The sequence below is a fragment of the Archocentrus centrarchus genome, chromosome 5 (genome assembly GCF_007364275.1).
Source record: "Archocentrus centrarchus isolate MPI-CPG fArcCen1 chromosome 5, fArcCen1, whole genome shotgun sequence".
Taxonomy (NCBI): domain Eukaryota; kingdom Metazoa; phylum Chordata; class Actinopteri; order Cichliformes; family Cichlidae; genus Archocentrus; species Archocentrus centrarchus.
This window is the reverse complement of record NC_044350.1, coordinates 13,899,022-13,925,281: the sequence shown is the minus strand read 5'-3', so window position 1 is coordinate 13,925,281 and position 26,260 is coordinate 13,899,022. Positions and strand designations below refer to the sequence as shown.

Below are 26,260 nucleotides of genomic sequence, written 5' to 3'. Positions count from 1 at the left end.
ACTCTGCATTTAAATGGGAGGGAGCAAGGCATCGAAAGGAGCTCGCTGAGGTAGTTGACTGGATGTCTCCTAGGCGAGGTGTTCCCGGCATGTCCCGGGAGGAGGCCCCAGGACACGCTGGAGAGATTACGTCTCTCGGCTGGCCTGGGAGCGCCTCGGCGTTCCCCTGGATAAGCCGGAGGTCGCGGCTGGGGTGGTAGGCTTCTCTGTTTAGGCTGCTGCCCCCGCGTCCTAAATGGACGGATAGATGGACGGTTAAGTGATCTACTCAATTTTCAGTTCTACCTCTATTTCAACTTCAACTACCTCTGCTATGCTCTACTACTACCTCCCTCAGTAGAGGGCGCCACTATCCTTTCTTAAACTTCAACTAAAACCCATAACCTATTGTTTGCGGTAATTCTTTCACGGCGGCTTTGTTGCGTTAAGCGCCAGAGTTTATTAACACTGAAGGCCGAGCCTTTTTTTTTTTTTTTTACAAATTTGAAGGAAAATGCACTTTTGAAATTGCAAACGTTGGTTTGAATGAGCACTTCTTCTTTGCCCCTCCTGTTGCCATTCTAAAGGTGAGAGGCAACGTTTTTTGCAGGGGGATGCTGAGGTGAATGGGCTGATTCACTTGCAGGAGTTGTGGCTGGAGGCAGTAGCAGGACCGCGGTGAGGGCTACCCGGGAATATTTGTAGTATAAAACTTTTCTTTTTTTTTTTCAATTAACTTACTCTGAAACTAAATATCAGTTCAGTATTGGTGGAAGTATGCGCCTGTAGTGAAATCCCTGCAGCTTTTTTTTTTTTTTTTTTTCCCCTCCGTGATTTCATCCATCTTCAGCACTTTGCGTCTTGGTGCGCCTCCCTGACCCACAGCTGTCCCCTCACTGTTACACCATGTGGATTACTTTGGCGTTTATTTTTGCAGTCGTCCGTCCCGAGGGAAGCTGGGGGTGTCAGCTACCCCACGACTGGAGACCTCAGACGGAAGCGTGCCGTGCAGAGCTGGCGGAGATCATCGTCTTTGCCAAGGTGCTGGCACTACACAAGGAGTCGTACAGCGTCTATAACTATCTGCCATGGCAGCACGACACTGATCTGCTCTTCTCCGCCGAGATTGAGCTCCTGTGCGATCAGGCGTGGGGCAGCATGCTGGAGGTCCCTGCGGGCTCCAGGTTTAATGTCACCGGCCTAGGCTACTTCCCCTGCTTCTCCTACAGCGTCACCACAGACAACAACTACTACTTCTTTCTAAGGTGAAGAGCCTCTATTTAATGACATTTTAAATGACCTTTTTGTCACAGATGAACAAAGTTTTATGGGCCACCGTGGTATGTCATAGTAACAGACAGCTGGGCGTTGATTTGATGCAAGTCTTAGAAAATTAAAGGTTATGTTAAAGGTTTTTCTCCCTATTAGTAATAAGCCCCTCCTGTCTGTTTAGTTCAAATGCTACATACATTTCCACACACCTTAGCCATCCACACTGGAAATGTAGCCTAAAGTAGACTGATTTTAAGGATTTCATATGTAAACACTCAAGTACACATTTATGACATAACTGACATGGCGATCTTTATCTTAGATCCTCTTAGACCCAAGAGGCAGTTAAATATTTAAACGACAGAAAACAAAAGGTTCACTTTAAAGCTATTTTATTGCTTTAAACAGTGAATATGAATTATGATCACTAGTGGAATTAAGTTTTCTTCATCCTCATTAAGTGCAGATGTGATTTATTCTCTATGAATAATGCAAAATCCACAGACGGAACGCAGCACTCTTTCCAATGAAAACCAGCACCTCGTCAGGCCTGTGCTGACATCTGTCATGGAAACAAAGTAATGTCAAAAGATTTAGTGTATTTGCACTCAAAGGCAGATAACTGGCACCTGTCCCCATAGATTCTCTTTCAGTTATTGTCTGTCTGTGACACTGTCCCAATTTTGGTTAATGTGTCTAGTAACTAACCAATTTCCAGATTTCCAAAACAAAAAAGAAAAAAAGAAAAGTATGCGGCAGGTTAATTCCTAAATGTCTGTGTTGAACAGAAATAACACTGTTGCTCAGGAGACGTCTATTGCATTCCAGCTAGTGTAATTACAGAGCCAGACATTTCCAACAGCTTGAAGGTAAACCTACAAAGAATTTTCACCCCGGAGAGTTATCAGCACACCAGCGGTCAGCACGACCACCTTTAGTCCTGCGATTATGCACCAGTACGCCACCGGATAAAAGAAACGTGTGCTGACAGGCCTTACAGATGAAGACAGATATTCAGAGAGGAGCACTAAAAGGCATTCCTCAAGTTTAAAGTTTGTCTGTCCCACATGAGGGTATGCAGCAGAGCCAACAACAATAGTATTTTATAGCACATGTTACACCTCATATATGCAGAATTGCACGCACATGTGTGATGGTGGTTTGCTGTGAGTGATGATAGCAAAAAGACTTTCATATGATTTCACCAGTATGAGTTAATCACACCTCCAGGGGCAGCTTTGCTGTCCTCCCTGTTGCGATGGTGAAAACCTCCGGATGTTATCCCTGTAATCAGGCAGACGACCGCTATCGGAAACTTCCTGAAGCAAGTCGCAACAGAGCTGTGTTTAAGTGGAGACCTGAAGATAATTAAAAAGCCATGATTACTCCAGTAAAGTGGTCTTTGTCAGTGTTTACCAAAGATATAATGGAGGAAAACCCCCAAAATATGTTAACCCACATTTTTTCCTTTAAAGAGGATTTAAGGGCATTTGGATTTGAAAAATTGTCAGTGTATTGCTTACAACGAAGATCACTCAGTTTGGCTTAAAAATAACAGTTCCAGAGGCCAAGCAATTATTCAGACAGAAACAGTTATTAGAGTATAACAACGACATATCAAATGACAGTGTGTTGCAAGACTCATAATTTTAGATAAAAACCTGTAGAGATCAGAACAAAGCCTGAAATTGTCACCCTATGGCTGTGACCAAGCAAGATATAAAACATTAATAGAGAAATCAAAGTGTCTCAAAGGAGCATGCACTTGGCAAGAGTGGGGTGGAAGAACGCCCTTTCCTCCCTCTGGAGGCTCAGTGAGTGAAGGGATGATTACACTAAGCCAATAACTGGCTGCTGTTGGTAGCTTCATACATAGATATATTTACAGAATCCCACTAAGTTTCTCAGTAATTGCAAACATAGCAAGTACATTTATTTCCCAACCGTTCTTTTAGTACGGTATCTTAAAAAATTGTGTTAATTTCACTTTGATGTGGTGTTTGACAGCACAGCATCCAAATATTTAGAGAGCATTAAAATCAGACAGTTTAGATGTGAGATGAGATATAGCTTAAACAAATGATGTTTGCATGTTCTGCTGTGTGCAAACTCGAGACTCCTCATCATGAACCTGAAATAGATCAGTTTAGAGTTTCAGTGGAGCGCAACACCAAATCTCAGACACTGTGTTAGCATGGCCGTACTGAAAACAGTCCCCAGTGGATGTTCATTTCCTGCTGTAAAAGCCCTAAAAGCATAGTCTCTGACTAAAATAGTCTTTCCAATCAATCATGAGTATAAGCTCCCCGGACAGAGCCGAGCATGGAGAAAAATGCAACCGAAGACCTCCCTCAGGACCTTTAAATGAGACAGACTGAGTGTTCTGCTTTAAGCATATGCTCACTGTAAAAACTTAAGCCTATAGTTAACTTTTTTCATGATTTTTAACTTCTCCGTCAAAATAAGGCAACCTAACACTGAGCCTTAGAGGAGGCGAAACCTGCATTCTAACTTTTCTAAGTTTCTGAAGAATGTATGCAAAGTCACTGTGACTACATTTCACCTTTGACATCTTCCATTGAAGCAAAACATTAGCTTTCTCCTCGCTCTTTCAACATGCACACAGATACCCACATATACAACACACACCCACACAGTCTCTTATAGGGACAGCCAAACTTTTGATGTCCCTTGAGGGATATGAGATGGAATCCAGATGTATGGAAACCCACTGCTTCAAGACTTCCTGAAGATATGAAACATGCTTTGTAAAAGCCTTTGGCTTGTAATTTGCTGGTTTGAGTCATCCACATAATGCTTGAATTTTCATAAAAAATAGACAAGACATGTTCACAATTCTCTAGAGATGTGTGTGTTTCTTTTTTCAGAAAAATAAATTATTGTAAATATGAAACTGATATAAGTACTAAATCACTGAATTCTAAGTAAAACGAAGATTATCTAAAATTTCTATAAGCATTTTACACAAGTCCACTCATTTGCTTTGAGTGGACTCCTGGTGACAATTAAATATTACACAATGTGTTTATTTGTCTGTGTGCATCTGTTTGTTTCCACATGTTTGACTTTTTTTTTTTCTTTTACTGAAAGCCCACACTTCACTTTTGTTCATCATTGTATCAACAGACTCTTTCCCCCTTTCTGTCATGCAGGATGGATGAGAATTACAACATTGTCCCCCACGGAGTGAACTTTCAAGACCCCATCTTTCCAGACACCACAGAGAACCACCGCATGTTTGCTAGCCTCTTCCAGTTTTCCAACTGCACACCTGGAACTCAAGTCCACACCTTTACACCGGAGTGGGAGGCTCAGGAGGATAGCCGGGTATGCAGAAACTGCTAAGCTTGAGATCCGCCAACACAGGCTTGATGTTGTGTTGGTAAAAAATGTTTCCTTTGAAGTCATCTGTTTAACACAGTTAGTGAGAGGGAAACCTTTTTCTGATTTAGCTGCTGCAGGTTCTGGTGGCTTCCCACACAGTACTTCAGAAAAGAGTGTAATATAAGACCCGATAGCCACGAGCATTGCGGTAAATACAAAAAGGATTCAGTTTGACATTCTGTTCAAAGGAAGTTAATATGTTCTTACAGCACGGAAAACCAGAAGCATATTTCTTTAGGTTTGGATGGATCAGTGGTTCTCAAACTTTTTCAGAAGCTGACAAAGATTTATACCTCACACCCCGCAATTTACGGCCTGCATCCAGTAATTTTTAGCAGTTGAACTTTAATTAAATAAAGGTTAGCGTAATAGCATTGTGGCTCAAGAACCACTGGGTTAGATAAGAAATCACTATGTTTAAAGGACAAAAAATATACAACAAACCAAAGTAAGTGGCAACTTTTTCTATATATATAAAAAAAAGCTCCAGATTGCAGATTGATGGTTTAGCAGTGCCGCACTCTTACTCTTATAATGCTTCTAGTGATTCACATGAGATTCTAACATGACCTCAACCAACAAGCTCGATCTCCACTTTGCACCCCTGCTGTCACTGCTAATAATGATTAAAGCTTGTTTGTGGCTACACATGCTGCTCCTTAACCTTGAGTGAGTCAGTATAGAAAGGGTTTCCAGCTGCTCACCACTCCTTTATCTCCTTTAATGAATTTAAACCTTTGGCATAAGCCACCCCCCGCCCCCCACCCCCATTTATATCAGTCCACTTCTGTCTGTTTTCAATCATTTGTTGACTGCTCATAAAAGAACGAATCTGCCACGGGTAAGAAGAACTAAAATATGCTTTCCTGTTTCCATTGATGGAAAGCTTTTTTTTTCTTTTTTTTTTTCGGTCCGGCCTGTGGTTATAATTACAGAGTGACATCTAGATATCAGTGCCCCTTTCTTACATCACTCTGGTGATTAGATTTCCTCTTAGAAAAATAAAAACAGACTTTGTTTTTAGTGGTACTCAGCAACAGTTGTCGGGACAGTTGACCCAAATTCAAATCAGATCGAATAATATGTAACACATCTTATAGTCCAGTGTCAACCACAGTAAATCAAATGCCATGATGTCATCATGTGATTTAACACCAAACTGTATCAGGAACAAAAATATAATTTTAAAAATCTGGGATTTTCCCAAAGTTTTATTTTTCTCACACTAATGGAGCCAAAAACACTGTTTTGAACCAGTGACTCAATGGAGCCAAAGCTAATCACACAATGCAGGAATGGTGCAGCTTCAGGTAGTATATCATACTTTACAAAAGTCTTGAGCCACCCCTCATTTCTTTACATTTTGCTAGGAAAGTTATTTTTTGAAACATTTGCAAACAAACATGGAAATACAATATATACAGCAAAAAATTTGAACAAGCTGGAAAGTCAATATTTGGTGTGACCACCTTTATTCTATAACACAGCCTGAACTCTCTTTGGCAGCTTTCTTGTCATTTCTTTAAGCAGTCTTCAGGAATAGTTCTCCAGGCTTCTTGAAGAACATTCAAAGCTCTTTTTTGGATGTTGGCTGCCTTTTGTTCTGTTCTCTGTCAAAATGATCCCACACTGCTTCAATAATGGTGAGATCTGGGTTCTGGGGAGGTCAATCCATTTTTCAATCCAGGTATGCTTTTACTACGATGGCAGTGTGCTTGGGGTCATTGTCATGCTGAAAAAGGAAGCCATTGCCAATCAGATACTTTCCAGATGGTATTGCATGGTGGATCCTCTGTAGGTTGATAATTTTCGTTTCCATCAAATGATATGGCATCTTTTCATTCCTAACACATTACCCAGTCCATATCAGTGTAGACAGCCAGCGTGATTTTTTTTTTCCCATTGAGGTCTGATGTGTTTTCAAAATGTTCCTTTCATTTTTTTTGAGTGGCATATAAAGTAATAAAGGTTGACTCAAGACTTTTGCACAGTACTGTATACAACTGTGCTTTCATTCAGGTCACACACACACACACACACACACACACACACACACACACACACACACACACACACACACACACATACATATATATATATATATATATATATGTGTGTGTGTTTGTTTGCTCAAAGAAAGGCTTTAAATATTCTGTTATCTGAGATGGGAGGAAACAGCAGATTTAGATCAGACACATAAGAAGTCCTGGTATTGAGTCTGTGCCTCCTGGATGCATTTTTGTAAAATTGCAAAAAGAAAGAAGAAAAATGTGGTTCACATTAGCTTGAGCTATTTTAGGGTCTAAAAATCAGAATCTATTCAATGTACTAACTGTCCAAGCTACAGTATTGTCTTGCCACAAAGTTAATATGATGCAGTGCTTTTTTGAGGTGCTGTGGGCGCATAATGGCAAAAACATTGCAGCCCATTGCTTGGTGGCTGCAAGGCAACCTGATGATATGATAATATCTGACACTGATAAGAACCTTCAGGGGCCTGAGATAAACCTGTGTGCCAAGTTTGGTTTCTCAGCTCGTGATTGTGTGAGAGGAGTTGGTGGACAAAGAGACAAAACAGACAGAGTTCATGCATTACAGTATGTCATTAGGCATTAAGAACAACCATATAATTGACAATTATAAGTAAATTGTAAACTTTTCAATTAATGGCAACCAAATAAAACATTTTGTGGGTAAATTCTGACAGAAGCTTGAGGTTTTTTCCTCTCACTCCTTCAAATATTAACAATACCAGTCTGATGCTGTGTTTTCTACAGGACGTATGTGTATTTAACTGAAAGACCATGTGTCCCATATGTTGTGAATCCTGAATAAACAAATTTGACTTTCGTGTCCCTTGAAGCTTGTTGTGCAGCAGGCTTTAATAATTTAATATACTGTAAAGTCTGTTGAAGATGAAATACACCAATTAATATTTCACACTAGCTGCTCGGTGCCCTTTTTAGTTCAGGTTTTCTTTGGCTCACCTATGACTGAATGTGTGTTTATGTGCACACAAAACTTAGATGTGCCATTTTACACCTCGTGCTTCATAAAACATTTATTTTGTGGTTCTAAACTTCATTCTTTGCATTATAAAGTTTAATACTTCCACAGAATTCCCTCTGAGACAAACCTAGAGCTAATATAACAAGTAGTAATGCACTAAGCAGCAATGTGGCCAGGTAGCCAGCAGCACATTTTTAACATTTCCTGAAAAACCATGCGTGGTTGTTATCTGATGGAGGCGAATTTACATCAGTGTTTCAAGCTGGTCCATGTGGAAGCATTAGGATCTGCTAAGGAAATCCACACTCAGGCAGACAGGCATGCAGTCTGAGGCATCTGGAGCTCATTTTGTTTTCACCTAGGAAAGGTCCAGCCCTTTGGATTGTCTGTCACAGGTTCCATCTCGCAGTGGTGTCTTAATGAAATGGGGAGAGTATGTTGTGTAACAGTTTTCCCTACCTGAGACTAGTTGCTATAGAGCTGCGCTGTTGTCTGCTGTGTTGCATAAAGAGCAGAAGATGTGCTGCATGATAATGCTAAAAACAGTTCACAGCCACAGTTACAAAGCAAGAAATTCTCTACTGTTTATATAAATGCTAAAACACTGGAAGACTTATGAGCTGTTGGGACTGGTTGTCAGCCTAAAAACATGCCAGAAGTGTTCTCTCATTTGTTTCTGGCATCAAAAACAACAGATCTAGTAGGTGCTACGTCTTAAATGCATCACAGAGATATTAGATTTGACACCAGTATTTAGCATGAGTCATCGTGGGATAAAACTCCAACTATGATTTCACTCAACTTGCAGTTCAGGACAAAGTTTTGTGGGAAAGCCTGCAGAATAGGGCTAACACCGACCTTCACTGAGAGGTTAGTTGTAACTTTTCACACATGTACCTAAAAGTGTAAGGCTTCTCATGCTTTTCCAGGTAACACAAATGCATTTAGGTCTTTTTCCCCTTCTCCTCGTAGTTGATGTGCTCCACCGTGCAGAAGGCTCTGTTTGAGGAGGAAGAGAGGGTGAGGACGCTCTCCCAGAAAGTGCGCTCCTTGGAGAAAGCCAATGGCCACCTGAGAGAAAAGGTGAAGACCATGAAGCGTTTGCTACGCCAGGCTCAGCGAGACACAACAAAAGAGCAACAAACCCTCAGTTTCAAACAGATTTACGAGTCAAAGAAGCCGCAAAGTCACCCCGATCAGGACACGACTCAGGAACAGAAGAACCAGCCGCTTAAAAAGGCCCTCTCCAAAAAGCTGAAAAATTAGAGCTTCTTCCCATTAACCGATGAAGAAATGCTCTCTGTGAAGCATTAGTGGCAGATCAAACTGAAATAATAGTAAACGAAATGTTGGGCGAGGTGACAGAAACAGCAAAAATATCCACAATTCAGAATAAACACGAGAACTACTGCATTCTCTGTGCCTTCCACAGGTTTCATGTTGTTATTTCTAAAGAAACATTCATTCTAACCTGCAGAATGATTCCTCTGCTTTGCTGATGCAACAAAGTTTAGCGCATCACTCTTTAGTTCATGGTTCAGTTGATCTGTGCCAGTGACATTGTCACCTACATTAAGAGTCTTACTTCAATGATCAGTCTCTCTGAATAACTGTACTGTCACCTTTCCTAACCTGCAACTTATACCATTGTTCTCTGTTAGTTTATTTCAGTGGCAGCACATACAATTGCTAGAAAGGTCATAGTTCATAGCTTTTGGATGTCCAAACAATAGGGAGATAATGTTCAAACATTGGAAATGAAATATCTCTTTGGATATTTCTTTTTTCTGTGCTGGACACAAACATTGTATGAATATTAGAATTTCTTGCTTTTGTTATCAAAATACTCAAAACACTTTAAAATTAAAGTTTAAAATTAAGTTTCAAGAATACTGAGGTACAAATGACATTTTATTATCTGAGAAGTCTGAAAGTTCTTTATTTGTTGAGTTCTTTTAAAAAAAGGTTAATTTCAGATGCTTAAAATGACTGGATATGCAAGCTGGTGAGCTTAAATAAGTATGTGTGATGTAAGTGATTATAGGTCTGCATATTGTTCTGGTTGTGTCTAGGAGGAGAATACCGAAACATAAGGTGTCAAAAACATTTTTAATATTCCAGTTCACATTTATTTGTGATTTGTGATAAATCAAAGTGTCATTTTTGTATATGAAAACAGGGTGTTGAGCACCCAATAATTCCAGCCAGTGAGCCTGGCGTGGTACAGGATTGGCTTTTTCTGTGTCAGAAAAAAAAGGTTGCTTTTATTATACATTCTGTATTTGCTTTTGATATTATTTTGCTCTCTCTAAAATGTAAACATTGGGCTTGCCTTGATACAATAATAGCTTTTGTAATAGCAAGTGCAGCTTTTGGGAATAAATTAATTTTTACAAAAAGTTGCATTTGTCAGAGTTTATTTCATTTTCATCATTGTTTGGCCCTTAGATCCTGATTTTCCTCTTTCCAACACATCCCATCCCATCCTCCAACATATGCCACTGCAATGAGATATCACATCATCTGGCAGGGTTTTTAACATTATGCGGATCAGTGTACAGTACTGTGTGAAAGTTTGTAGCCAACTCTCATTTCTCATGATTTTTTAGGAAAATGAGAAATAGGTGCAGTGATTTGTTGAAATGTGCAAACATGTACTGTAGGGAAATAAAATGTGAGCCAAAAACAGAGTTTGTACAGTTCTAATGAGCTTTAAAGTCAATAGTTGGTTATTCTTCAGCACAGCCTGAACTCTCTGGGGCAGCTTTCTTGTCATTTCTTTTAGTAGTCTTCAGGAATAGTTCTCCAGGCTTCTTGAAGGACAGTCAAAGCACTTCTTTGGAAGTTGGCTGCCTTTTGTTGTGTTCTCTGTCAAGATGATCCCACACTGCTTCAATACTATTGAGGTCCAGGCTCTGGGGAAGCCAATCCATGACTGTTACATTTTTTCTGTTTTAATGTTTGTCATTGTCATGCTAAAAAATTAAGCCACTGCAAATGAGGTGCTTTCCAGATGGTATTCCTTGGTGAATCAAAATCCAATGGAATTTTTCTGCATTCATAATTCTTCCAATTTTGACCAGGAAGTAAAAAGAAGCCAATGTCCAAAGAAAAACTTTGACCTTCAGAAAGCTTGGAGAACTTTAAGAATTAGAAGAAAGGTTGGCTCCTTTGAAGGAAAATATAAAGAAACGAGGCTTGGCTCACAGCTTTCGCACAGTACTGTAACTCTGCAAAAAGTCACCATTGCACTGTTGTAGTCTAGGTCTGTTTCCAGATTTGTCCAATCAGAAAAAGAAAAGGGTTTCATGTAACAGTTTAAACCAGTTGTGCTTCTTTGTCTTTGTTCCTAAGATCTTTTCATTTGATACTTTAAAATAAATGTGTCTAGCCAAACAACGGAACAATGCGACTACTGAGAGAGCTGCACTGCAGAGTGGTAATGAATTTAAGTTGGGATGTTTCCTGCTTTCCATGTTTTCACATCAGAAATGATAAATGCTCTCTGGCATGCACAACATATTTAGTGTGATTTGCTGCTAATAAATCAAAAGTTGTCCAAGAACCCAAAAGCACGATCAGTCCTAAAAATAAATCAACCCCATGCTGACCCCTCGCTCTCAGCCTTTTCTCCACCTCAGATCTGGTGAACTTTCACAGTGAACGCAGGAACATTTAAGATGCAAAATCATCTTGGCAGATGAAATTTTCAACACAATTTCCATGAGAGCTGAACCAAATTTCTTCCACATGGCGCTGTCGCATAAAACGGAGGGAATGGGGGGACTGCCCCTCGTTGTGTGGCCAGAGGAGAAACAAAAAACTGACACATTTCAAACACATTTCATGTCAGGAAGTCTCTTGCTGCTCTGTTGTTCTCCAGTAAACCGGGCCTTGAAGGGGACATTTACAAGCTTTTCTTCTAAAGCATCATTTGACCTCTTGAGCAAAGAAAGAGAACAGATCCACACTCCTCATCTTTTTTGTTGACTCTTTCTTCTCCCAATGAAACCATTGCATCCGACAACCTTGCCTGCAGCCAACTGTCAAGATCCCATGGATCTGGGCCAAAGATGACATACACACACACCGCTTTCTCAACATAAACCACTGTGCACAACCAAGCTGCAAAACAGATGTTAAGCAATGCGTTTGCACAGTGGTGGTCCACTTCGACAGGACCCTGGCTATCTGTGGACACGGTTTGTTTTTCTGGCCTTGGTTTATGTTTTTAAATGCTGTTATTTTCTCTGGCTCCTCTGGGTTCATTTCTTTTCTATTAATAATCCCAGGGTATCTGATCGGTTATTGCATCTTATTCTTGTTCTTTTTTTCCCCACCTATTCTCTCAAGCAGTTACATTTAAGTCTTTCACCCCGTCTGTCCTCCGGAGAACTTCTAACTCTGAGCCTCAGAACCTGACACTGACTTTATTGTTTTTGTAGATTATTATCTGGGTCAGCCCTTGGTTTTGCAGTTTTTCCTTTAAAGCAAAGAAACCCAGCCCTTTGTGTTTCCAATTAGCTCTGTTAGATTAAAACAAGACAAAGAGTCTCGAGCCATGCTGGTGATTCTGTGAGGGTGCTTTTACCAGTCACGTTCTAAGTCTTCAGGATAATGTGAGCTCAGTTATAATATGGGACTTTTTAATAGTAAAAAGAAAAGTGTTTATGATTTGGGATATTTAAGATTGTACTGTATTCACTGATAGTAAATTGTTCAGTATTTTGTTGACCACATTGACATTTGCTTGCGTGCTCGCAGCTTCTGACATCTTTGCACCAGAATAAGGAGCTGTTTGGAGTTAAAAAGTGGCTTTCTGACAGAGAGTGAGAAACAGAGTCAGTTACACTTGTTTACAGTGGCCGTGCTTATATGCTGATCTTTTAGCAACTGCAATTATTTATGGACCTAATCGTTAGTATGCTGGCATGCTAGCTTTTGCAGTTGAGTACTGAGTTTGATGGGAATCCATTAATTTTGAGTTGTTTTTTTTTAAAAAAAACAAAAATTAAATTGAAATTCTTACCTGATGATGTGGCTAGATGGGAGGTTAGGAGGTCTCTAAAGTTTGGAGGAGTTATTCTCAAGGGGCAAATCTGAAAGTTTAAATGAATACCAACAGACTTTATGTTAAAATGTCCAGCTTTGCAACAGAAATAAGTTGGTTTCCAGCCAGAGCAAATTTTCCACTTTTTCATTTTTTAAAAATATAACTCATAAGTTTAAATTGCATTGTTTTTTTAGGCCTACGTTATGCATGAATAAGGGTGCACTCATCTTAAGTGACAGGTGGGGGCTGACAAAGGCAGATAAAGGTTTTACGTGCGTCCATGTCCACAGTCCCATTTAGTCTATGACTGCATCCTACTAAGGCCCCAGTCACACAGGCCTAACCATCTGGCAAGCACTGGTTGCTGGGGAAAAATGTGTAATCCCCAACTGGTTGGCAAGTGGCTGCTGGAGGTTGCTAAAGCACCATTCAATCAGGCCTAGAGGCCAGTCAGCAACCCCCTGGCAGCTGCCAGTTGCTAGGGGAAAGGGTGTATTCCATGACTGGTTGGCGAGTGGTTGCTGGAGGTTAGTGGCAGTCACGAGTATGAAATTGGTCACAAAGCGATATACAGTGATGCACCAACTAACTCCCTGCAATAGCTTTGATAGTTAACAGATTCAGAATCAGAAGAATCAGAATCAGAAGGTTTTTATTGCCATATGGGTGAACAGGTTCACAGCATTAGGAAATTGCTGCGGTACTTCGTGCTTACAGAAAAAAACAATAAGTAAAAAAACTATAAGACAATATACAAGTATACAAATTGCAAATATACAGAGATATTAGAGCTATAACTATAACACAATATTACAAAATTACAAAATATACAGTGCAGAGACTAATTAAAAGATAAAAGAATGTAAACTACATTCCACTAATATGTACATCAGTGCAATCAGACAGGTGCATAGACATAGGGTCATCAGCGTTTGTGGAGGGTGGTGGAGGGCGTGGAGATTGCTGCTGTTGCTGGTAGTTTGCAAGGATGATGCTGACCTGCAAACATTCTCCAGGTGTTAGTGACAGTAAAAAGAGCAACGCAAACCAGAAATGGGGAACGTTCACCTTCAGAGTAAAAGTTGCACTTTTTGAAATGTGTTGGTAACAGCAGTAAGGAACAGCTTTTACTCTGAAGACAAACATTCCTTGTTTCCTTTTACAAATTTCACTACAGCTTGGAGAGTAAATGGAGCAATCTGCTTGTGACCAAAGCAATCACAAGGAGGTTTTTGTTGCAGCACTCTATTCACCTGGTGACAACCAGCAATCTCCAGCAACAAGTCACCAACAGGTTTGGAAATACACATTTTTCCCTAGTGACCAGAGGTTGCCAGGAAGTCGTAACTGGTCTCTGGCCATGTGTGTCTGAGGCTTAACCAAGTTGGCATTATCTGAAGTGCAACCTTTCTTTTCTCGCTGTCAGTTTGCAGCTTCTCTGTCTTTCTGTCTTTTACCTCACAAAAATAATATTACCCAGCACCTCTGTGAACATGCCTTTGATTTGAGTGGAAACCTTTCCTCATCATCTCCTTACACTTAAGCAGCTGCACTCTGGCAAAGAGGAGGTGATTTTTCATTGTTGCTTGTCCACGACTCTTTCAATAAGCATCAGTGATGTATGTGTTCGCTGCTGTTCCAGACCAGCCTAAATCACAATACCATGCTTTTAGCCTTAGCGCTGCACTATAAGATCAATCTTGATATCCAGAAGAGGTAAGGATAATTTGCAGCACAAATATTGCAAGCAAGCTAAAAATAGTGCGCTCATTATTTCTTTTTTTACTTTAAGGCTACAATAACGACCGTAACACCAGATTAAATTCTCTGGCCCAGTTATGGCACAGGAATTGGCCGTGCCTCACACTTGAGAATGTGGGTTTTGTGCTTGCTTTTTTCACTTGGGGAAATAAGTTCTCATCTTTGCATTTACTGACCAAGCCACACAAATGTGAGACTGGAAATCACTTTAAGGGCACAAAAGAGCTGTGTTTGTGGTGTGGCATTTCCTCTTCCAACTCTTTTTCTTTCTGTTTTGTTTACCATTTAGCTGAAGGTAAGCTGCTGCTTTAACCTTCACTAATAACTGCTTTTTTTTTCCTACTTAACTTCTTCTCCCCTTACCACCTTTACCTCCTTTCTTTCTCCATCTACTGGTAATCATTCCTTTCTTTGTCTGGGTGGCTGACCTGGTTCATAAGGCAAACAGGAGGAATTCAGGTTCATGTGTTTGTTGTTAGTGCTGCCAGTCTGTTTTTATATCTAATAGTTGGGGGAGTTAGGTTTATGTCACAATATTTTCCACTCAGGATGTTTACAGCTCTCTTTGAGCGATTGTTCAGGAGTTGAGGGTTATTCAGTTGTTCAGTCTCAGCTGCATTTGACTATTATGCTGCGGGTTGACAGTTGTTTTGTTTTGTTTTTGTTTTTTTATACAAGCATGATGGATGCTACTATTTGATTGCGGACATGAGTAATTGTAGGTTGGATGTTACAGCTTTAGAAATCAGTGGATCAGATCTTTTGCAGGGCTTGAAGGAACAGCTTGCCCTGGAATCAAAATGACAGGTTTTCTTTTTGTTTGTTTGTTTTTAACCTCTGACCTGTGGCATTTATTTTTCTTTCACTGTGAGTTTCCCAGTTTTGAAGATATTTGCCACTGAAGGAACTATTTTCTCTTTTACCAAACTGCACGACCAAGCGTGCCACTCTGCAGAAGAAGGTGTCCATCTACCTGTGACAAGAGACTCATGCTGGTGACAGTCTTACTGGATCCATAAACTGCAAGGTTTGCAGATTTTAAGCAACAAGGTCACAATTTCCATCATGTCCAAAAGAAGGCAAACATTTCAAGAGTCTTTTTTTTTTTTTTCTTGGCAACTCAAACCGGGACTCGCTGCAGACCCTGTCTTGACTTTATTTCCCAACTCGTCACAATGTTTATCCGAACCCAGTTTATAAACAGCAGAAACAAAACACAGCTGTGAATGCTATTTAAAAAAAAAAGCAGTATTTTGTGTTGGCACGTGCCATTAGGCATGTCAGCACAGATTTAATTATCAGTGCAATCAATAGCACTCCTTACACCTTTTGTACCGACTTGAACCTATCTGAAGATAAATTACTCCCTGAGAAAAGGCTTCCAAAGTCACAGCACGGCAATCTGCAACTGCACAAGCAGTCACTGCATTTTGCACACAGAGTGTGTGTGTGTGTGTGTGTGTGTGTGTGTGTGTGTGTGTGTGTGTGTGTGTGTGTGTGTGTGTGTGTGTGTGTGTGTGTGTGTGTGTGTATGCATGTAATGGACTGAGAAATGAGACTTTGAAAATGTCCTTTGTGTCTGCTCAAGCCCATTTTCTTACCAGAATCTGCTTAAATGCAACATTACAAGCACTGCCCTCATTTCCACAGGCATTTTAGTGGTTGTTCTTGAACGTAACCACAATGTTGTGCTAATAAACTGAATGAATGAGTAAAAATTGGTTATTAGAAAATCATTCACATGGACACACAATACAAAATTTTTCTCTTGACATTTTCAGCAATGTGACCTCAGGCAACTCAGAATTCCTCTCTGGATCCTGTTTGAAGTACACTTTGATCCACTGTCTCCACAAATTCTGTCAACTCCCTTTATAGATGTACAAACTTGCACGGGAAAATAAAAATTCCCTCATGATTTTATTCTGCATCTGTCCCACTCTTCTCGTGTTTTCCTCCTGACAGAGTGTTTCCTTTTCGTCTGCTGTCGTCTCATGGACGGAATCGGGGGCTCATATCAGATGTCAAGTAACATGGATGTCAAGTTTCTGGCGATGTTAAATCCTAATTGCAGACTGAATTTTCCCAAAAGTGGAAAATTAGTGGCTCTCCTCTTTCTGCCAGATACTCTCCATCTCTCGTTTTTCATCCTTCTCCCCCTCCTGTTTATTATTACCAACTGTGGTTTGCAGAGTCATGCAGGACTTGAGGGGCTGCAACTTTTCATAAACTGTGGTTCGCTGGCTTCGTGGCCTACAGCTCTCTGTGTAAATGCTCCAAGAAGGTCTCAGAAGTCACCCAATATTTTTCAGAGACACTGTCACACATTGCACATCAATATTGTTTTGGAATTCAGGTTTATTGGCTACCACTATTAAATATGAATCTCTTAAGAAAGCCGTTTTCATCCTTTCCCACTCATTTCTGCTAAAATGACTCATTCACAGTGAGTGAATTCACAAACTGCATGTCACTCATCTCCAGGGCGCAAAGAGGAGGGTGAGCTCACTGCATGGTTTAGCCTCAGGCCTTCTGCTGTGTTCCAGCACCTCAGGGACTGTTCAAATTCAAACAATTTGGTTTTACAACTGCAACTATGCAAGGCCACAGGACTGAGGAGGAATGCAACTGGAAAATCTGTGCATGTTAATGTTGTTTGTCTGCTTTTCATGCTTTAGTCCAAATGAAGTATTTGGCCAGGACACTGGGGGTTATCTGAAGCTGCATCCAAAGCAAATGTACAACTGAGATGTGAAGAAGAGGTGTCAGTGATTAGCCAAAAAGGGAAAAAAGTGAATGTTTGTTTGTGTCTCTGTGTTTGTTTGATATTTTCTCCATAAAGCTACCCTAAAGCCATCGGCACATCTATTTGTTTGTCAAGCCACTGCTTTCCTGCTTCGTGTGTTGATCTTTCTAATGTGTGTTTCTTGTTTGTGTACGCATGTGTGTGCAAGCCGGACAAAGCTTATGAACATCACTTAAATAGTTGTTGCTGCCAACAAGAAAACTATATTTTAATATGTCAATTTGTCATTTTCTGTTTGTTGTAGACTTCAGCCTGAACTGAAGAAACTGAAGAAATAAATACTTAAAGATATATGGAATAGTATTCATCAAAATAAAGCACTGTATCTGATATTTGCTATTATTGTATGCACAACTGCTAAATGTATTGCAAGCAGATATACAGCTCTTGCATTCACTAGCCACTTCATTAGGTACACCTGTTCAATTGCAGTTTAAATATCTTCTCAGCAAATCACATGGCAGCAACTAAATGCATTTAGGCACGTAGACGTGGGAAACACAATCTGTTGAAGACAGGCTGGTCTGAAAGGGGGTGAAGGGATATTTTTTGGAACACTTTGGGCCCCTTAGGCTCAATTGATCATCTCTTAAATGTCACAGCCTCTTTGAGTGTTGTTGCTGACCCTGTCCATCACTTTATGACCACGGTGTACCATCAAAATCAAAATGTCAGAGGAATGTTTCCAGCGCCTTGTTGAATCTATGCCCCCCCCCCCCCCCCCCCATTTATTTATGGCAGTTTTCAATTCTCTTGTTTTGTTTTGCCAAATGGCCTCAACAAAGTATTTATTTGAATACTTTTCTTTTCTGGGAAAGGGTGGAAAAGACTGAAAAGTTCAAACTAGTAAAAACTTGCTATATTTGTGACATCACATGTGTTGATGGACAGCATGGATGCAATGGTAATATAAAGCTCCTGAGAGCACTGACAGATAGCACAATCGGTTCCTGCTGACAGATGTGAGGTGGGTGTGTGAGTGCATTTTTTTTTCTTTTTTCTTTGCAGACAACACATTTAATTTCAAACCTTTACTCAACACAGGAAAGTAAAATCTTGAATAATTAAGCTTAATAAAGAGGTATTTGATTAGAGAACTGGGTATTGAGTACAATCCCACACAGCTGTAGCTTGTCTGTCATTTCCAGTGACCTACAGTATCTTATCAGTTATCTTCATAATTATTGGAGTGTAACTTTATGCCAGAGGCAGCAAGTCACCTTGAACATGAGTGACAAATATTGGTAGACTGTTGGTACATTGTACTGCTCAGAGCAGTACAATGTCTGCTCCAGACTGAAAAGGCTCAGCTACTGAATGGAAATGTACAACATCAGCGAATGAAACTCAGTGATTTTGGTGATCCTTTGACTTTTATCCCTACTCTAGTAGCACCATAAACTTATTATTGGATGGATTATCATGAACTCTCCCTCAGAAAGAACTGCACAAACTTGGGTGACACCTCACTCTGTCATCAAGGACCATCATTAGGGAAAATTCAACTTGCCAACACCTTTAAACTAGTGAAACCTCCCTTTGCCTCAGCTCTATACTTTGCATTTAGTGCCATATAGAAAATGTTAGTACAATAACACACTCATATGGAAACATGGATAAGATGGTGGCAACAGTAACACGCTGATGACTTATTTTGAAATTTTGAGCAGGTTATCATGCCGACGCTCTTATTTATTTTAGAGCACCACTTCTTCATAGTTATCAGATTACTGTGAGTCTTGGAGAGCTCTCAGGTGTGTTACTGATTTTGGGCCCTGTTCACATGACACAGACCATAAATCTTTGCAGCTTTCAATGTCAGCAATTCGCCACCACTCAGATAAATCAACCTGAAAATGATGAGACTAACTCTGTCATTCCAGTTCTTTTCGCTTTTGGCTCTTAACTGCATCAAGTCTGTGTTTTGCATTCCTTACAAGCAGGGGCAACGGCACATGCTGGGTGGAGGATGTGGACTAAGCACAATCCTCATCAGGGTTCTGATGTTTTTGTTTTGTATAGGAATTAAACCCAGGTATGAAGATGTGCATCCTTGTCTTAGTTGTACAGTTTGATGGTGTCAGGTTTCTCTCCTCCCCAATATTCCAAACAAACCCTCCTGCATCTTTCAGCCCTTTCTACCTTGTGATCAGTGCAATTTATCCCCCATTATTTTTTGTATCATTTCCTTGTTCCTGGTTTGACCACATAATTTTTACTCTTGTCTACTGTCTCCTGAATGAGGTCGACCACCAGATTCTCTCTCCCTCTCTGCTCTCTGGTCTCCCCCAGCACATCATTCTGGCAGCCAAACCACAAACTCCAGCTACCCAGCATTCCTTGGAGAGGATGAGAGAGGCTTCAAGTAGCAGACTATGAAATTAACATTTCATGAGGAACCTCTCAAGCCAAAAAACTGCTTCATGAGATCAACTGTTGCTGAATTTCACCACAGAAATATAAAGTAGCACTACTGTTGTATTATTATTGTTGTAACTTTTTTAGATTAGCTGTTTGAGACAAAAAATTAGAACAGCATTTTAAAATAATTCCATGACTTGCAAAATACAAAGGGCACAGAATGGCATAGACCTGACACAGGACCTGAGAGATGCATCTGGACCTCCAGCAGATCCATCTACCATTCACTGAAGCCTCATCAGAAATGGTCTCAGTGGAAGACAGACTGCCAAGAAGACATTTTTAAGGAAGGGAAACAGAGAGAAAAGGCTGAAGTATGCCAAATTACACCAGAACTGGACTGAAAATCAGTGGTAACAGGTCTTATGGAGTGCCATCCATCATTTTCTTCAGCTTATCCCGCTCAAGTGAAGAATCGAAATGAGAAATTTATGCTTCAAATTTTCGTGAATATGTATGAAAGAGGTCAGAAGAGGTACAACAGCGAGTGTCTACAGCCATCTGTAAAAGATGGTTGAGGCTCTGTCATGGTTTGGAGCTGCATTTCAGCCAGTGGTGTTGGGGATGTTGTCAAACTTGGTAGAATTATGAATACAATACTATCTGGAAAACATCTGACAGAGAACACAACAAAAGACAGCCAACATCCAAGGAAGAGCTTTGAATGTCCTTCAAGAAGCCTGGAGAACTATTCTTGAAGAGGCCATACTTAAAGAAATGATAAGTGGTCTAAGAGAGTTCGGGCTGTATTGAAAAATAAAGGCGGCCATATCAAACACTGAAATCCAAGATTGTTAGAATTGTGCAAACTATGTTTTTGCCTTATATACTGTATTTCCATGTGTGTTTGTGCATGTTTCAATAAATCACTGCACCCATTTCCCATTTTCCTAGCAAAATATAAAGAAATGAGGGGTGGCTCAACATTTTTTGAACAGCACGGTGCATTCACAACAATATGCAGCAAAAACCAGCTCTGGTAGTTAGCGCTAGCAGGAGTTCACCCACTGAAATTCAAATTACCTTCATATCTCCTCCAGCTACTTATTCTAACTGAAACATATAACTGGTTATTTAGTTGTTGTCTCAAAGCAGCGACAAACAATTATGGTGAATAACAAAAAGCTAAAAACCAGTCCAACAAAAAGAGCATCAAGCAGATTAGCATTATCTGAGGAGCCATTACAGTTTCCCTCAGGAACTCGAGTTGTTTAACTGAGCTAACTGCTTTTTAATCAAATACTTAAAAGGTATGAAACATTAAGTTAACTTATTCATGAACATAACTAATAATATAAAACATGGACTTACATTGACCCTTATAAGAAACCAGGCTGCAATATTGTTTGAATTCATCACTTTCCATAAGCGAAAATGTCACTTTCCAGAATGTGTTAAATTTAACTGGCATTAAATATAAATGTAGCCTTCAACATGTATTTTTCATACAAATGAGCTCATTTTCATGATGCATAGACAAGGATTTTAATGTGTTTCCCTTACAAATGTGTTCCAAGTACAAGTCACTGGCTTTCACACTAAGCAATAGTCACTTTTCAACAACCCATGATGCACTGCATCTGTGTACACAGTAGATATTTCAGTATGATTTTTTTTTAAAGGCAACATAATTAAAGTACAAATATTACCACACATTGGTCATTCTCTACAAGCTACAAGTTTCTAGTTCCTTTAGAGTGGTGCAGAGTAAAATATATAGATGAAACTTGCCAAAAGCAGTAGCAATTTATGAGACCACCCTCTTGGTCATTATCACTTCCTTTCCCTACATGTTCCCAGTATCACTCCGACTGCTTTCCTACCAAAATGGCTGATTGATCAGGTAATGGGATATGGTTGTATTTCCCCATCACATTTTATTACACTGGGATGTAAAAATCTTTAATTTCCTGGCACAATTAAATTTTGCCTCAGCAGACAAATTAGAACTTTCAAGGACAAGAACTTTTTTTTTAAAGCTTTTGTGTTCGATATAACATCCATCACCTCACCAATTATCAATAGATTTTTCCTTGTAAAAGGTTTTTCATGCAGAGGGTTGGTGTGACAGAAGAGGACACTGGGGACAGGGTGAGATGGAGGCATATGATCTGCTGTGGTGACCCCAAAAAGGAGCAGCTGAAAGAATGCTTTTCATGGAGGATTTGAGGGAACATTTTAAATCTATTTCTTTTGTTACTGACTGTGATGTAACTTTCTTAAAGCGACACGGCCAACTATGACTCGAATTAGAGATGTTTTCATTAGCAGTGGATCATTTGAATATTAAATGCTCCAAAATCTGGCTGCCTCCATGTGTGTATGCCTTCCTCTCCTTCATGACAACCAACTCATGACATACAATTTACACAAAAAATTCCTGAAAAAATAATTACCCTTTTTTTTTTATCATTCAAATACAGTACAATGCCTAACCAACTATAAGGTATAAGGTCAAAAATACTTTTTGAAGCAGCACACTGAACTTGTTTGAACCTGTTGAAATGTTAGTATTTTTTTTTAATCAAATAAAAAACATTTTCCTTTTACTTGCACTCATCTCATGGCAGCTGTACAATTTAAGAAAAAGTCACAATTTTCATACCACATCATGCAAACATACATAATCAGTACAAAATCACATGAGCAAGAATGATCAGCTAAAAAGCAACTGTGATCATGTCAATGATGGAGCGACATGAGGGCAGAGATGATCACTTAACCTGCTTTTGAGAGCTCTGAGAGTCACTGTAATGTTGCCCAGAGCATAAAATACAGATTAGCCAATTAAATTTACACAGCGCCTTTACATCTGCAGCAACCAACATGAACACGCTATAAATGAACATTTATAGATTCTCCAACATTCACATACTAAGATTCATTATAAAAGCCAGTAAAAAGACCAATGAAACTGTTCATCTATGTATGTTTTTAAAGGGAACTGAATGTAATAAATGTGAAATATTTACTTTTTATGCTTACGTAATATGCACTGATGGGTGTGAAGTAGGTCTTTATAAACACCAGTTTCAAAGCTGTCCCTTGTTGATATACCCTGTAATATTTTAAGGATTTCAATGTTATTTTCATTAACAATGGATGAAAAATACCATTAGCTTAACATTTTTGTCTGCAGGCATCCAGTCTAAAAATGACGGTAATTAACCGTAAAACTATATCTTAAAGCTCCAAGTGTGACATGTACAAAATACGAAGTTACAGAAAGAGGTTCTGTTGCAAGAACTCTCACCAATAGACCCATCATAGTGTATATCCTAAAGGCACCTTAGACAAGGAGAAATCCCTGTGTGCAAGTGGTTAAAGAGGTTGAGGGTTGAAAAAAGATAAATGGAGAAACTTTTTCCTCTCAAAGAGCCTAACCACTTCATGGAAACACTGTATCACCACAAGAAAGGCTACATAGTAAATAAATGGAGTATTCATTGCATAAACTATTCTGTTGCTGATTGTCTAAAAGCATGACTTAAAGACACAGAATGCAGATCTGTAATATTACATGATTTGACTCAGTTTTGTTTCAAATGCTGCAAAATGCCAAAATGCTCCGCTGTTCTGGCCCTCCATCATTTGTATCGTACTGCGATGCTGCATTTCTGCAACAGAGTATGTTTTTTTAAAAAAATATGAAAACATGCATTGGGAAATTCTCTCCTGATCATGCAGATATTGTTTCTGGATTTACACTCCAAAGTCTAACAGTAGGAAGGAACATTAAAAATACAAGACAAAAATATACAAAACAATAAAAACAAACAATGAGACAAACTGAATTTAAAAAGAAAAAACAATAATAATAAAAACAGTGTCCAATAAGCTCTGTCCTGCTTCAGCAAAAACAACCCCAGAGACGCTGATGGAGAAGGTCATCTTCCCCTCCTTCATTGGTATCCTCTCCCCCCTTTTAAACTAATCCCAAAAATCACCCACTGTGGAGCATCATCATCATCATCTTTATCATCAAATCTCCCTCCTCTTTCAACCCGTTTTATGACTTTCCTCTTCAGGCTGGGCTGGCTTGCTCCCCCTGCAGATGAGAGGTTGGAATGACTCAGTATTCCAGCAACCAGATAAGAGGGGAGAGCGTCTCTGGTGCCACTGAGGGAGATAAATTGGAAAGCGACTTGGGATTGATTACACAGGTAAGTGGAGCAGGTGTGGATCACACCCTGCTGGTCGGGTGGCAGCGGTATGTTGGACAGCTGGACAGAGGATCTACTCCGCTGTCGACGTTCTGGGAGCATCCTCCCTCACAGCAAGCTTCTGAGAGAGATAAAGCAGGCAATATTAGGAATGAATGTACTTGACATTAAAGGCACTGAAAAATGTTACACACAGCAATAGCGATGCCACCTGCATCTTCCTCTGGCATTAGCAGATGAGCCGGGTTGGACCCTTCTTGACCCGTGCCGAGCTGGAGACGCCTCATGTGACGGACCACTGCTGTGGCATTGAAGGCTTGCTGCAGAGGTAAAAGCAAGATGTAACTATCTGCCAATTTTGGACAAATTCTGGATAGCAATTTAACCCTCTGAGGTCCAATTTACCATAGGTGATAACCCAAACCCTGACTCAAAAATAAAATTTTCTAATTACCTAGGGTTACAGCTTCGGTTGTCACCAATGGAGAATTGGACCTCAGAGGGTTAAAGGATTTTGGCAACACACATTTCAAACAATTCAAACAACCTTATCTGGAAGTGAAAAAAAGAATTTTGATAGCAAAACATAGCAAACCAGACTGAGACTAAGACCAGGTTTCTAACTGCAGCTCATCTGTGTTCTCTGCTTTTATACTAAAAGCAAAATGAACAATACAACAAGTAGAACAAGATGAACTGGAAAGCTGATTTACCTTCCACTTGCTCTTAGCAAAATTCTTCTTGATTTGTGCACTGACAGACTCGTGAATGTTCTTGTCCAGGGCAGTATCCCCAGCAATCCTGACAGAGGAAACAGGAAATGTCTTACAGTGTGCATGTGTTTGCGTTTGTGTGCGCAGTTGCTAGAGATCATTGTTGTACAAATATGGTCACAGTTAGTTAACCAAAGAGAAAACACAACAGGATCAGTCATGGGATACTTAATATTTTCAATCCAAACACTTGAAATATTTACATCACTTAAGTGGAATTATCAAAGATTTGCTGTAACAGGACAAAATAATTTGCAATCATAGTTGGTGTGCAAGGAGCCGTACCAGGGGTGCTGCAGAGCCTGCTCACAAGTGTAACGCATGCTGGGATCTTTCTCCATCAGATGCACTATAAAATCTTTAGCTGTTAAAAGAAAAAGAACATCAAATCAATAATCTAAAAGTCACTAACTGCACAAAACTTATGCTTAAAGAATGATTAATAACATGCTGCACCAAGGTGTTATGGTAATGTCAATCTAGAACTGCATTCAGCTTATTAACGCAGTAACACTTCAGTGTTTTAAGTTGGAGCCAAGAGTTAAGATTATTAAAAAAAAAAAAAAAAAAATTAACTTTTGATCATTGCCTGGTCTTGTGGGTTAAACGCCTGCAGGGTAAACTAAGTTTCAACAGAACAAAGAGAATCTCAATATCACGTTTGGGACTCGCTCAAGGTGTGAAGTTTCAGGTAGGTGAGAGATTTTTCTGCTGACTGAGAGAGCCTTTTTTATGCAGAGAGAAGTATTTGAAATCTGCGTGCAAAACAGCTGTTCAGAAAATTCACTGTTGGTTGAATGCCACTGTTTCTCAAGGCGATACTTTGTAACTTTGGCAAAGATAATTGTAATAGAAAATATCAGCACATTCATGTGCACACAAAAAAAATATTCACCACATTCCTTCTGCTTATTTCATGAGTGCAAACTGTATTAAAGAAAGTTATTGAAGTGTTTCCAGGATGTGTGCACTGTGAAGCGTACAATCCCAAATCACAACTGAACACAAGAGCTGGTTGTGACTGTCAGAATTTAAAAAAAGGAAGTAAACATCTCCTCTAGAGTGGCTCATCTCTTTCTGTGTGATCAAGTAAGGACTATCAGTGATTCAGGAGAAGGATGTTTCTGACCTCAAGGAAAAAGACTGAACTACCTTCATGGCTTAAACAGGACACACCCACAACATGATCCTCTGGTGATTTGGGAAACTGAAGTTTTTGTTAATAGGATGTGTTGCTGCTTTAATCACAGCATTTCCATTGGGACTGATCATCAGCTTGAAAAGTATCAGTTACGAAAAGCTTAGTGAGAAGTCTCATGTCTGGACTGTACCTGAATCAGAGATATCATCCCAGTAAGGAGAATCAAACTCATATTCTGCTTTCAGGATCTGTTCAAACAGTTTGGCATCATTCTCATCATAGAAGGGAGGATAACCACACAACCTAAAACACAGAGAGAGGACAGTTTAACATAAAATACTACTTATTTCTACTGGATCCAAAACATGGTGCAGTGTGATTAATCTATATCAAAATGCAAGATTACTTGACTGTTAAAATGCTGTATCTGTGCAGAAGTGGATTCATCTTGTGTATGGCTACTGCTACATCTAAAAA

At 39.7% G+C, this 26,260-nt stretch overlaps 2 protein-coding genes across 6 annotated transcripts in view; one reads left to right on the top strand and one right to left on the bottom strand.

Annotated features, from left to right (window-relative positions):
- Positions 1 to 516: 516 nt before the first annotated feature.
- On the top strand, positions 517 to 9,992 carry ccdc3b (coiled-coil domain containing 3b). 2 transcript variants are annotated; one of them, XM_030729796.1, is made up of 4 exons: positions 517 to 1,244; positions 4,425 to 4,599; positions 8,638 to 8,978; positions 9,024 to 9,992. In XM_030729796.1, exons 1-3 carry the CDS (start codon positions 886 to 888, stop codon positions 8,929 to 8,931), a joined length of 828 nt encoding a protein of 275 aa, XP_030585656.1. In that variant the 5' UTR covers positions 517 to 885; the 3' UTR covers positions 8,932 to 8,978; positions 9,024 to 9,992. The 2 variants fall into 2 exon arrangements, with proteins under 2 accessions (XP_030585656.1, XP_030585655.1); XM_030729795.1 differs by having other exon boundaries at positions 520 to 1,244; positions 8,638 to 9,992.
- An 11,174-nt stretch (positions 9,993 to 21,166) lies between these two features.
- camk1b (calcium/calmodulin-dependent protein kinase Ib) overlaps positions 21,167 to 26,260 on the bottom strand; it is a 36,736-nt gene continuing 31,642 nt past the window's right edge. For all 4 annotated transcript variants that reach the window (XM_030729787.1, XM_030729789.1, XM_030729788.1 and 1 more), the window contains 5 exons: positions 25,974 to 26,086; positions 24,928 to 25,006; positions 24,583 to 24,670; positions 24,081 to 24,189; positions 21,167 to 23,990 (listed from right to left, as the gene is read on the bottom strand). In XM_030729787.1, the coding sequence (XP_030585647.1) occupies positions 23,890 to 23,990; positions 24,081 to 24,189; positions 24,583 to 24,670; positions 24,928 to 25,006; positions 25,974 to 26,086 (490 nt within the window). In that variant the 3' untranslated portion in view covers positions 21,167 to 23,889. The remainder of the gene's footprint in view (positions 23,991 to 24,080; positions 24,190 to 24,582; positions 24,671 to 24,927; positions 25,007 to 25,973; positions 26,087 to 26,260) is intronic.

Excerpts from the sequence above, each read along its gene's own strand:
- ccdc3b (XM_030729796.1), top strand. The coding sequence starts at position 886 with ATGTGGATTACTTTGGCGTTTATTTTTGCAGTCGTCCGTCCCGAGGGA. Across the intron at positions 1,245-4,424 it reads AACTACTACTTCTTTCTAAG|GATGGATGAGAATTACAACA; the intron begins GTGAAGAGCCTC and ends TCTGTCATGCAG. Across the intron at positions 4,600-8,637 it reads AGGCTCAGGAGGATAGCCGG|TTGATGTGCTCCACCGTGCA; the intron begins GTATGCAGAAAC and ends TTCTCCTCGTAG.